Source organism: Dermacentor variabilis, chromosome 6 (genome assembly GCF_050947875.1).
Source record: "Dermacentor variabilis isolate Ectoservices chromosome 6, ASM5094787v1, whole genome shotgun sequence".
Classification (NCBI taxonomy): Eukaryota; Metazoa; Arthropoda; class Arachnida; order Ixodida; family Ixodidae; genus Dermacentor; species Dermacentor variabilis.
Genome location: NC_134573.1, coordinates 24,190,934 through 24,204,054, shown reverse-complemented (window position 1 = coordinate 24,204,054; position 13,121 = coordinate 24,190,934). Strand labels below are relative to the sequence as shown.

At 48.9% G+C, this 13,121-nt stretch overlaps 1 protein-coding gene across 2 annotated transcripts in view; it reads left to right on the top strand.

The window, feature by feature from the left end:
- The first annotated feature begins 815 nt into the window (after window positions 1–815).
- LOC142584100 (UPF0462 protein C4orf33 homolog) overlaps window positions 816–13,121 on the top strand; it is a 143,704-nt gene continuing 131,398 nt past the window's right edge. For both annotated transcript variants that reach the window (XM_075694273.1, XM_075694272.1), the window contains exons 1-2: window positions 816–911; window positions 7,152–7,240. In XM_075694273.1, coding sequence (XP_075550388.1) covers window positions 888–911; window positions 7,152–7,240 — 113 coding nt within the window. In that variant the 5' untranslated portion in view covers window positions 816–887. The remainder of the gene's footprint in view (window positions 912–7,151; window positions 7,241–13,121) is intronic.

Below are 13,121 nucleotides of genomic sequence, written 5' to 3'. Positions count from 1 at the left end.
CACGCAGTGTAGCTATTCACAAAGTTTGCTAGCGTGCCCGCGTCATGGTGGTCCTACTGGGGGTGCTGCTTTTCATGGTGATTTTAGTAGTCGCACATTTGCTCGCTCCGGTGATTTGCCTTTTTCACTATCAAATTGCTGCAGAACAACGATTTACACGAAGCACAAATTGCGCAGCCATTGTGCGCTCGGACGCATAAACTGAATGTTAAAAGCACTTGCAAGCACCGGACCGAACAATGCCATTAAGACTTTCTCAGGCAAAACTGCTTCGGGTTTCGTCACTTCTGTTAGTGTTTTCCAGAACCACAAGGCATCGTTTTGCAGCCTGTAGTAAACTTGTTTCTAAAGTATTCTCGCTTGCCTTTCCTCAGTTCGTTTGCTTAATTCTTAAGCTTCTTGCATGTTACTAAAATCTCCATATCATTCTGCCTCAGAAATTCAGCAAACAATTGATCTGTTTATTAGTTCCGGTGTAGAGATCGTGAGTTATCCAGGGTTCCAGGCCTTTCTATGCATATTCCGTGGTTCCATACAAAAGGAGCTATCATCTATTGCTTAAATAGGGCAAAATATTGGTCTGCGCTTCATGTGCACCATGCTCTTTTTTATGGGGAATTTCTTTGAATTAGGCGCAACTGAAGACAAATATTTCAATCTCCTTTTTTCACGGGTTTGTGAAAATTCTGAGCCACTCACAGTCGTGCGCAGCAGCCAGCCACGTTTTTCGGGCCACCTGCGAATAAAGCCGAGCAGCCGCCGCCAGCTTTCGGCGAGGCTCATCATGCAGGTAACACCACACTTCCGGTTTCAGACACAAGCTTCTTTCAGAGCGGCCAAACACCTGCGCTGGAGTGTTGCCTATTTGCGGAGGGCAATTTTCTACCATGGGGACTCTCATGCTACCGAAGGTACGCAGAAATTTAACAATTGTTTGAAAATAAATTCAGAGTAATGAAATAATCGAAATGTTGACGCTTTTTGTTTGAAACAAGGTTTAAGAAATGTTGAACATCCGCTCCAGACTGCATGCTAATCGCGAAAGAGTGGAGATAGTGCCGACTACGAGAAGGCAATATTTCTTCCTCGTTTTTTTACGGTCATACCAGGGATCTGTCTGCCATCCTTCTGCAGATATGCATGCAAAAATTTCTTGTAGCTGTTGCGAGGAAAGTCATATTTAGAAATATGGATAAACATTAGAAATCTATGCTGAGCGGGAAACAACATGCTGTTGAAGTGAACACGCGACTGGTCCTTCAGTTTATATTTTTTTGTTATTTACATAACCTAAAAGCAAACCCTAGGCATTACACGGTGGCGGGGCGGGGGGATAAAACAATAAAAATGTAAAAGAAAAGTGAAAGACAGAGACCCCTAATCCAGTAAGGCGAACAGACATGCAAATTAACATGAGCAAACACAAAGGAGAATATAAGAAAGCTGTAAACGTACAACTTCGAACACCATTCATATGGAGAAGCCATCACAACGTCGGATGATTGAACCAAGTGACAAAACCGCCACGAGTGGAAACACTGGCTGGACGCTCGTAAGGATGAGAGGACGAAGGCCGGCACCTACGCATTGAGTTGGGCGACATGAACAACGTCCGTAGAAGGAAGGTTGAAGCTGGTTCGGGTAGGATTGAGGAAATCTCATCAGTCCTGACTGAGAGTTCACGCAAAGCATGGTATATAGCGACCATCCTACTAAATCATTATTGCTCTTACCAGGGAGGCCGATACGTGGATTTACCCTAACTACCACCCCGTTGCTGCCAAATTCATGGTTTCACGGTGGCCAGTAGTGAGGCTGACCTAGGTGCCGTGATATACTTTGTTAAGACGTGGTATGGCAAACTATCCCGGTGGCGCGCCGCGAATAACGCAAAGCTAAAACCCTTAATTGGCGACAGCCCCTCATTAAAAGCGGGTTTAGTTTTCGTTCGCCGCAAATAAATGAACGCGGCGAACTTGCTTTGAGAGAAGCAGGCTTCAGCCTGCTCCTGTCGCTCAATACTTGCAAAGCCTGCAGGGACCTTCAAAATTGCATTAAAATTAAAAGCACTGCGAATAGTCATACACACGAAGTGAACGCTAGCTTTACTTTTACAAGTTCCGATGTGATTTATATGCTTGAATGTTCCTTGTGTGAGAAACAATATATTGAAAACACAGGATAATCAATGAAAGTGAAGTTAAACGGACATCGCGCGGACACAGCTAAAAAGCTTCCCACAGCCGCTGTTAAGCATTTCAACCAACCAGGTCATAACTATGATGAACTCTAGATATTATAGTAAAATTTTCGCTCTGAACGCGAAGGAAAAGTACACAGAATCGTACTTCATCCACACGTTCAAGACGTTGCAACCAATAGGAATAAACATTTCAAAAGCAGCTTACCATATATTATCTATGCTAAATTTCAAAGCATAGGCAACAACACTTAGTTATTTTGATTGGGCTGCTTAGTGTTTTTTTCATACTTTTCTTTCTTTGGTATATTATTTGCAATGGATGCACTGAACAGTTCCGAGGGTAACGCCTCTTCGTAACCGAGGAGGCAGGTGACGCAGAGTAGGAACAGCTGGTTGCCCGAACGGCTCACACTCGTGCCAAGCACTGCCGATCCGGTTGGCCCACTGGTTGCACTGCAGGCATGGAAGAGACGATCTGGCTGGCCTTGTTCTTGTGCTCTTCTTCTTCATTACAATTACCCCCGGTGCAAAAACGGAGCCATCCTGGTGACTTACGACGTGGAGACGAGCGGGTCATAGAATTGTTTCAGGCGGCGCACGTGAACAACGTCCCGTTCACGGCGGCGCTTTTCGGATGGCGATGTAAGCGGCTCTATGATATAGTTGACCGGAGGGGTGCGTTCGATGATGCGGCATGGTCCATCATACTGCGAGAGAAGTTTTGTCGAAAGTCCAGGCGTGGTAGAAGGCACGTACAACAAGACAAGTGTGCCAGGAGCGAAGTTCGGATTCTTAGCGTCGGCATCACGATTGGCTTTTTGTCATTGTTGGTCAGCGGAGGTGAACTTTCGGGCTAATTGATGGCATTTTTGGCGTATCGGGCGACGGCTGAAACGGGAGCACATTCTGACGCGTCTGGTGTATAAGGCGAAACCGTATCGATGGTATGGGAAGGATCGCGACCGTAGAGAAGAAAGTATGGAGAAAATCCTGTGGTACTTTGTGTAGCCGTATTATATGCGTACGTGACAAATGGGAGGATGATGTCCCAGTTTGTATGCTCCGATGAAACGTACATGGCGAGCATATCATCAAAGGTGCGATTAAAACGCTCTGTAAGTCCGTTAGTTCGAGGATTGTACGCCGTGGTGGCCCGGTGAACTATGCGGCATTGAGCAAGCAGAGCTTCAACCACCTGCGACAGAAACACACGGCCTCTATCACTCAGCAGCTCCCGAGGTTGGCCATGACGAAGAATGAAACGATGGAGCAGAAAGGATGCAGCGTCACTGGAGGTCGCTGCAGGTAGAGCAGCGGTTTCGGCATAGCGTGTAAGGTGATCAACTGCGACAATATTCCATCATTTCTCAGTAGGCGTTAGTGGTAGTGGCCCGTACAGGTCAATTCCCGCACGGTCGATGGCACAGAGAAGCGCACAGAAGCGGCTGTAATAAACAGTGGGCCGGATGAGGCGGAGATTTGTGCGTTGGCATTGCGGGCACGAGCGGACAAACCTCTGGACAAAAGTAAACATTCCTCGCCAGTAGCAATGTTGCCGCAAGCGCTCATACGTCTTCAAAACGCCTGCGTATGCACATTGTGGGTCAGTATGGAAAGAAGCGCACATGCCGAAACGCAAACTCCTAGGGATAACCAGGAGCCACTTGCGGCCATCGGGCTGGTAGTTGCGTCGATACAAGAGGTTATCCCGGAGAGCAAAATAGACAACCTTGGCGACGCATGGAGCGGGAGATGGGAGATGCAGGCGAGTCAGAAAGGCGATCCAAAAGTGAGGCCACCCAAGGATCTTTGCGCTGTTCTGATGCGAAGGTGTCGATGTCGACCGAGGATACCGCCTTAATGGTGGAGAGGGAGGCCGTGTCGGCTGGCAGCGGAGAGCGGGACAGAGCGTCAGCGTCAGTGTGCTTGCGACCTGAGCGGTATATGACGTGTATGTCGTATTCTTGAATGCGCAGAGCCCAGTGGGCAAGGCGTCCAGACGGGTCTTTCAAAGAGGATAACCAACAAAGGGCGTGATGGTCAGTAACCACATTGAAAGGCCTGCCGTATAAATAGGGGCGAAACTTCCCGAGTGCCCAAACGATGGCCAGGCATTCTTTTTTCTGTGACGCTGTAATTGCGTTCCGCTTTGGTCAGCGCACGACTGGCGTAAGCAACGACGTACTCGGAGTAGCCAGACTTGCGCTGTGCAAGGACAGCGCCGAGGCCAATACCACTGGCATCGGTATGCACTTCAGTTGGGGCGGTGGGGTCGTAGTGTCGCAGTATAGGCGGAGACGTCAGGAGACGGCGTAAAGTCACGAACACGGTGTCGCATGCCGGAGACCAGGAGCATAGATCGTTGGCGCCACTTAAGAGTTGTGTCAAAGGTGATATTATCAAGGCGAAATTGCGAACAAAGCGTCTGAAGTAAGAACAGAGGCCGATGAAGGCGCGGAGTTCTTTGAGCGTCTTAGGTTTCGGAAATTCTGCCACGGCGCGAAGTTTTGATGGGTCGGGGCAAATTCCGTCGTGTGATACGACGTGACTTAGAATAATGAGCTTGCGCGCGGCGAACAGGCACTTTTTCAGGTTCAGTTGCAGGCCTGCGTTGGCCAAGGACGTCAACACTTGCGTAAGGCGAAGAAGATGCGTGCTGAAATCAGGGGCGAACACAACGATGTCGTCGTGATAGCACAAATACGAGCTCCATTTTAGGCTGCGCAAGATATTGTCCATCATTCGTTCAAAGGTAGCAGGCGCATTGCATAGGTCAAATGGCATCACATTAAATTCGTATAAACCACCTGGCGTAATGGATGAAGTTTTACTGCGATCAACTGCTGACATCGGGACCTGCCAGTAGCCCGAGCGTAAATCCAACGAAGAGAAGAATTTAGCGCCTTGCAAGCTGTGCAGAGCGTCGTCAATGCGCGGTAGAGGATAGAGGTCTTTGCGCGTTATCTTATTGAGACGGCGATAATCGACACAGAACCGAATGGAATATTTTCATCTCGGTATTTTTTTTATTGGACGAGCAAAATTTTCATCACTTCATTTTATTATCGCTTGCAGAGAGACGACAGCCCACTGACCGCCAGCGAAGCAGATAATGAAAGGGTGCTATACACACGGCCGCTGACACGCCGGCTCACACACGGCCGTGTCACCGACCGTGCGCATAGTAGCCCTTAATTCTCAATTTTGCACCCTCGCCTCTAACACACCTTCAGTGGTTGCCTCAACCACCCGCCTCACACCCTCTCTCTTTTAGGAGAACCCTACCTACATATACTATGCCGAGGAAACTATATGTCACCCTGAAAAGGCAACTCCACTTGTCGAAACGTTGGCTCCAGCTTTCACCTGGCTCTCGTTTTGGTCATCGCCATAAAGGAGGGCATTCATTCCAGCAAGAAACTAAGTTAAAGATGAATCTTGTAGTTTGCACTTTGCGTTTGCATATGACGAGGCATGCCTCGTGATGAATCGCAAGCTATCATCACGGAATCAATATCTGGATACTTTAATGTCTGAGCAATTTTATTAAGTGTTATGGCATAATATGGACCATAGTCAGTATTGGAATGAAGAAGCTGTATACGGCGCTTTCGTGAACCTAAATAATTTTTCAAGCAAAGACGACTAAACACGAAAAAATCGTGCTGCTTAAAATACAGTCCATTTCTACCGCATAAGCTTAACTCACACCTCTTACTGAGCCCAACTGTAAATAGGCGCGAATTATTTTCGGCTGTGGGTCATTTGTCCATCCGGGTTCATATTTGTCTGAAGGCTCAGATGAATTTTAGTGATATTTTGTATCCTTTGAATGAGTAACAATAAAGTTGTGGTTATTATTATTATTATTATTATTATTATTATTATTATTATTATTATATACCTTACTGCATAGCTAACAGCATAGACAATGTCATTGTCACTTACTATGATAACGGAAAGATGACGCTGCATATCTGCCATCAATTGCTGTTGTGCATGTGTATAAACCATTGCTAATAGAGCAAGAAAGAAAGCACAACCATTGTGAAAAGTCACAACGTAATCAGATAGCCACAATACAGCTCGCTTTGCTAACCCAGTTTTGAGAATTACGAAGACGACATTGAACTTCACATACCACAAATAATTTTCGTTTATATCTCCGGTACCATTAGAGAGAGAAATGCTGAAGATTCTTAAGGCAGGTAGGCAGTTGCACCAGGCATTACAGCCTATAAAAATTAAATAGGAAGGACAAACTGTGATCGCATGGTTGCTGAAAGATATACAGATCCTCTGCGTAGTTCAATTCCCAAGAATCATCGCGTTCGTCAAAACTTATCAGAAAGCAAGGTCACATCAATTTTGGGAATGAGCCATTGACTTCGCTGTGAATTAATTTAGCGTTGCGCAATAAGTCATTTTCGAACGGTGAGGAATTCTCACTATAATTTACCTATACGTGCCTTTTTGTGTTTCTGGCAAGGCAGCGTGCGCCGAAATAAATGAGAATAGTACGCTGCCATAGTTTCTTCCGGCATGGTTTCCTGCCATGCGGATGCAGGTACGCATTTCCTATTAAGCGCGATATGCGGAAAGACGAAAGTTTGGGTCGCTTATGAAAACAGGCCGCACCACTGCCAGCATCCTAGTAGAATTAGAGGAGAGAGAGGGAGAAATAAAGTACAATCAGGAGCCTCATTTACCGTTAGGCTCAGTGCTTCTGATGAGAAGCGGCAAGGTAGGCGGATGAAAATTATTCGAGACGTAGCGTGAAGCGATGAGCCGTCAGCGGACGTCCGCCGCGATCAACCCCGATACGCAACGGGCGCAGCGACGGCTTGTCAGCCTGCGCGACTCGAATTGTTTGCAACAGTTGGCGCACGCAATCGTCGCGTTGCTGGTGTCGCCCGCTTCGGTCGACCTGTGGAGCTTCGACATGCAGGCATCTTCGGGTGGTTCCTCGGTGTGCCTCTACGCACTCCTGCTCTCCGGGGCGTTTTCCAAAGTACGCGCAGACGGAAACGAGCCGGAGTGAGTACTGGTTTCTGAATACTCTAGTGCTTGGCATACAGACTTGGGAGAACCATTGAATGTTAAACTGACAACTAAATTACTACAATGTAGTGATGACGCACATATTCAGATAGTAACAAGCGATGGCGCTCATTGTTCCTAAATGGTTGGGATAGCTGCCTGTGAGCTAATACATGGCTAAAGACTAAATTGGCAAAAGAGTGAAAAAGAATAAATATTAATGCTACAGTAAATTCTTGCGGTTGGACACACCCGCTTCAATCAGTGCCGATCGCAATATGTACGCACATACAATCGCCATGTCTTTCAATAGAAATGTACTCGTATCTCTCTCTCACACACAAACACATATTTAAACAAGAAACGCTAGGTCTACGTAAGAAAAATGGGACATTGCTGACATTTCGGCTGCAAAACCGGTCTTCGTGAAAGACTCTGGCGAAGGCTGGTCCTGCGGCTGGAACGGCAGCAAAGCCCAGCTTTTTCCTACGTATTTCAATTTTTTCCTCATGTAAGCGTTTTTCTCGTGTCAACTGATGCTGCGCTGCTATATACATATCTATACATTATAGCAAGCCCATAAACAAGGCTACCCCGGACCGCATAGGAGGAATAATTTTCAATTTTTATTGAAATAAACAAATCATAAATAACTGAAAATTATCTCCCATTCAGCCCCCCAAAAAATCTACTACTTACATTTTGTTGATTTTTCGTATCAGACGATATATTCACACTGTGTATACATTGTGAAAGTTTTTTTTTATTGGCGTTTTGTTCATTGGAACCCTATGAGCGTATATTACAAAGTACGCTGGGCCTTCACGGGAGCAAAACCTGATGTAGGTCACGAAATATATGTGCTATTTCTTGGAGCTTCAAGAAACAGAAAGTCTTGCAGCGCGGAGTGAAAAGAAATTTCGCGCAATACCGCATAACCTTCTTGTAGCAAAATTAGAATTTTAGTGGGAAATATTCTTGTTATGGAAGTATATTTCCTTATCAAATGTGTAACATGACTTTGTCAAATAACAAGGAAGGGCTTTGCTGTTGCTTTCAGAGGTGCGCGCGACGCAAATATATTATTGACCCAGATCTAGACGCGGTAATTGGCGATGAATACAAGCATTCAAAGGTAAAGGAGTCAGCATTTGGTTGAGTGGTAATTGAAACATTCAACAGACTGGGGACATCACCTCCAAAGAAAGTCTTGTCTTGCATTACAATCCCCTATTATGATTGCTAGGTGTAATTTTCGTTGAATTTTCTGTCATTATTAGAGGTGGGGTCTACGTCTGGATAATCAATCTGTGTTACCCTACATTTATTGCTTAACTCTTCTTGATTGGCATAGGAATATACATAGTCTTTATTGTTTTCTGTTTCCTCCTACCCATCTTCCAATTTGTAATAAAGGATGCCTGAATCACCTTTTTTCTTAATATTGCTACGGAATAGTATTACCAATGACGAAGAGGCGAGCAGTAAGAAGACGACGACGACGATTAGAGGCTAGCGCGGGCTGTTGTCTCTTGGCCTAGTGCGGCGTATACTACGTTGTAGATATACTTGTATATAGCTTTTCATCTGCGTCTTCTTACGTAACATATCTGGTGGAGGTGGACGTTCCCTGTACCTCGTCACGGAGCTTCGCAGTGGACGGTACGTCGAGCCTAGCTTCATGGCTCCCGGCTATGACAACTCGACTCAGCCGCCCCCGACACCTGCTGCCACTTCGACGACCTGCATCACTCTCCCTGCTCCTCGTGATCCTGGTGTATTCTCGTGCAAAGATGGGGAAGATGTCGACGACTGGATCAGCCTGTACGAACACGTCAGCCGCAATAACCGGTTGGACCCTACTATCATGCTCGCCAACGTAGTCTTTTACCTCGGTGGCACACCTCGAGTTTGGGTTCGGACACACGAAGAAGAGCTCACCAGTTGGGATTCGCTGAAACAAAAGCTCCGAGACTTGTTCGGCAACCCCTACGGTCACAAACTTGCCGCGCAGAAGGCGCTTTCCGGCCGTGCGCAAACGTCAACAGAGCCCTATGTCACGTACATTCAGGACGTCTTGTCTCTGTGCCGCAAAGTTGATGCACACATGACTGAGTCAGCCAAGGTATCCCACATCCTCAAAGGCATAGCCCACGACGCCTTCAACTTCCTCGTATTCAACAACGTCGCGACGGTGGATGCTGTTATAAAAGAGTGCCGCCGCCGGGAACTCGCTAAAAGCCGACGTATCGACCAGCAGTTTGCCCGTTTGCCCAACACCCCAGCGACATCTTCCTGTGCCGACGCTCCTCGTCCCATCAACACTAGCGATATCACCAAGATCGACCGGCGTGAGATTGAGGCCTCTTATCCGGCTGCCTTCGAATCCAGCCCCACCAACGCACCTGCAGTCACCGTTTCCCTGATCCAGGCAGTTGTCCGCCAGGAGTTCGAAAACATGGGCCTTCACATCATCTCCTCGGTCCATCGCCCTGATACCCGTCCGGCTTCTTCGATTCCGCCCCGTCCCGCATCTTCTTACCCACCACGTTTCCGCAACCCATCTCAATGGCGCAACTGCTGACGACAAGCCCATTTGTTTTCACTGCCGTCGCATTGGGCACATTTCTCGGCACTGTCGAAGTCGCTGGACTTCCCCGACCCGGTCTGCTTATACTGCCTACTCTCGCCCCTCAGGTGGCCCTTCTCGTCCCTATGCCGCACGCTCCGATAATGCCGCCACTGACTCTCCTGCGCCGAAGCGCCCCTATTCTCGTTCACCTTCGCCCCAACGACGACGATCTCGCTCTCCCCAGCCTCGTTGTTCCTTTTCGCCGACTCCCTTCGGACGCCGCTCCCAGCCTGAAAACTAGATGATGCAGTGCCTCGAGGTGACGCTGCATTGCTCCCTACGCCGCCAAATCCTCCACTGACGTTGCCCACTCATCTGAACCTTCTTGACGTGCAAGTAGACGGTGTTCCTGTATCTGCTCTTAAAGACACTGGGGCGCATTTGTCGGTAATGAGCGCTGATCTTCGTACCCGCCTGAAAAAAATAATCACGCCCGCCACGACGCATGTCCATGTCGCCGATGGCGGAACTGCCCCCGTAATTGGTATGTGTGCCGCCCGTGTCTCCTTCGCCGATCGCTCCACAATTGTGTATTCACTGTCATCGCCCACGGTCCCCACGACATCATCCTCGGGTTAGACTTCCTCTCCACACATTCTGCTCTCATCGCTTCTTCCGCCAGTACTCTCCGCCTTGACCTGCCTTTTCCGAATCACGCTGAACCACACCCCAGTCGCCTCCGTTCCGTCGACTTCGTTCGCTTGCCACCTTCGGCACTGACGTTGACCCAGTGTCATCCCCACCAGTGCCCGACGGTCACTATATCGCGGCTCCTATGCAAGACGTCCTCCTTACACACGGGATCACGGTACCTCATACCGTTTTATCTATTACGGCGAATTGCGTGTGCCTGCCAGTGGTCAACTTTGGCTTGACGACACAAGTGCTGCCACGCGGGATGTCTCTGGCCCAGCTCTGCTCATTCGAGGATCACTCAATAGCATCTTTTCAGGTAGACGACAATTCAGCCGATCCTCCCCTACAATTGCAGTCAACAACTTGTACCATCGCCGACTTACCGAAAATGATTGCGCCCGACATGCCGTCCGAGCACGCTCGTGAGCTCTACCGCGTTCTGTTTTCCTACAATGATATGTTTTACTTTAACGATCGTCTTTTGGCCCAAACTACAGCTGTTAAACATCGCATTGATACCGGCGATGCCCCTCCTATTCATCGCCGCCCGTATCGAGTGTCACCGGCTGAGCGTCAAGTTATTCACGCAGAAGTTCGCAAAATGCTTGCCAAGAACATCATAGAACCGTCATGTAGTCCATGGGCGTCACCTGTTGTACTGGTAAAAAAGAAGGATGGCTCATGGCGCTTTTGCGGGGACTATCGGCACCTTAACAGGGTTATCAAAAAGCACGTGTATCCCCTACCTCGGATCGACGACGCCCTTGACTGCCTCCATGGTGCTCGCTACTTCTCATCTATTGACCTCCGCTCCGGCTACTGGCAGATTGCCGTGGACGATCTCGACCGCGAGAAGACTGCTTTTGTAACTCCGGACGGTCTTTATCAATTCAAAGTGATGCTGTTCGGTCTATGTAACGCCCCTGCCACTTTGAACACATGATGGACTACCTACTTCATGGTTTCAAATGGTCCACATGCCTGTGCTACTTGGACGACGTTATAGTATTCTCCCCAACGTTCGCTACGCACCTCAAGCGCCTCTTGGCAGTCCTGGACGTTTTTCGTGGCGCCGGTCTGCAACTGAACGCATCAAAGTGCCAATTCGGCCGTCGCCAGATTACCGTCCTTGGGCATCTCGTTGACGCGAACGGAGTGCAACCGGACCCAGGCAAGATCCATGCTGTTACGCACTTCCCTGTTCCCACGTGTGTCAAGGATGTGCGCAGCTTCATCGGCCTTTGTTCCTACTTCCGCCGTTTCGTGAAAAATTTCGCGGCCATAGCACGACCGCTAACCGAGCTTTTGATAAAAGACGCCCCTTTCCAGTGGGGCGATAACGAGGCCTCTGCATTCTCGCATCTAATCGACCTTCTCACAACGGCTCCCGTTCTGGCACATTCCGATCCTTCTACGCGTATGAAAGTCCGTACTGATGCCAGCGGTCACGGAATTGGCGCAGTACTGGCACAACGCCAGCGCGGCAACGACCGTGTTATCGTTTACGCCAGCAGGCTCCTCTCACCTGCGGAGCGCAACTATTCCATCACTGAGCGTGAGTGTCTGGCCCTAGTTTGGGCGGTTGCGAAGTTCCAGCCATACTTATATGGCCGACCCTTTTCCGTTATCACAGACCATCACGCGCTTTGCTGGTTATGCTCACTGAAAGATCCTACAGGAAGACTTGGTCGCTGAGCCTTACGCCTACAAGAATATTCATATACTGTCACCTACAAATCTGGCCGACTATAAAAGGATGCTGACTGCCTGTCTCGTTACCCGGTAGACGAGCCTGACGACGCCGGCAGTAGTACCGCCAACGGCATTTTCTCTGTGTCGGCCTTCGCTAACATCGCCGATGAGCAGTACCGAGACCAACCGCTGCGAGCACTCATCGAGCGTCTGCGCTCTACATCTACCGACGCGTCCGTTCACCGATATGTCCTCCAGGGCGGCATTCTGTACCGAAGGAACTTCCTCCCTGACGGATCTGATCTTCTTCTTGTCATGCCAAAACATCTACGAAAGACTGTGCTCTTTGAGATGCACGACGCACCTACTGCAGGACATCTTGGCGTAACCCGCACGTACGACCGCGTCCGCCGCCGCTTATATTGGCCTGGTCTCGCTCGCTCCGTCCGACGCTATGTTGCTGCCTGTGATACCTGCCAGCATCGGAAAGCACCTCAGGTGCTACCTGCCGGTCATCTCCAGCCGATCACGGTCCCTGTGGAACCGTTCTTTTGTGTTGGATTAGACCTCCTCGGTCCATTTCCCATGTCATCCTCTGGGAACAAATGGGTAGCCGTCGCAACTGATTACGCCACCCGGTACCCTATCACGTGGGCTCTCCCTGCCAGTTGCGCCACTGACTTCGCGGGCTTTCTCTTGCGTGACATTATCTCACTTCTTGGCGCCCCGCCACAGCTGCTCACTGACCGTGGTCGTAACTTCCTCTCGAAAGTTATCGCCGACATTGTACGTTCCTGCACCACTCAACACAAGCTGACTACCTCATACCATCCTCAAACCAATGGCCTCACAGAGCGGTTAAACCGTACTCTTACTGATATGCTGTCCAAGTACGTTTCCAAGGACCACCACGACTGG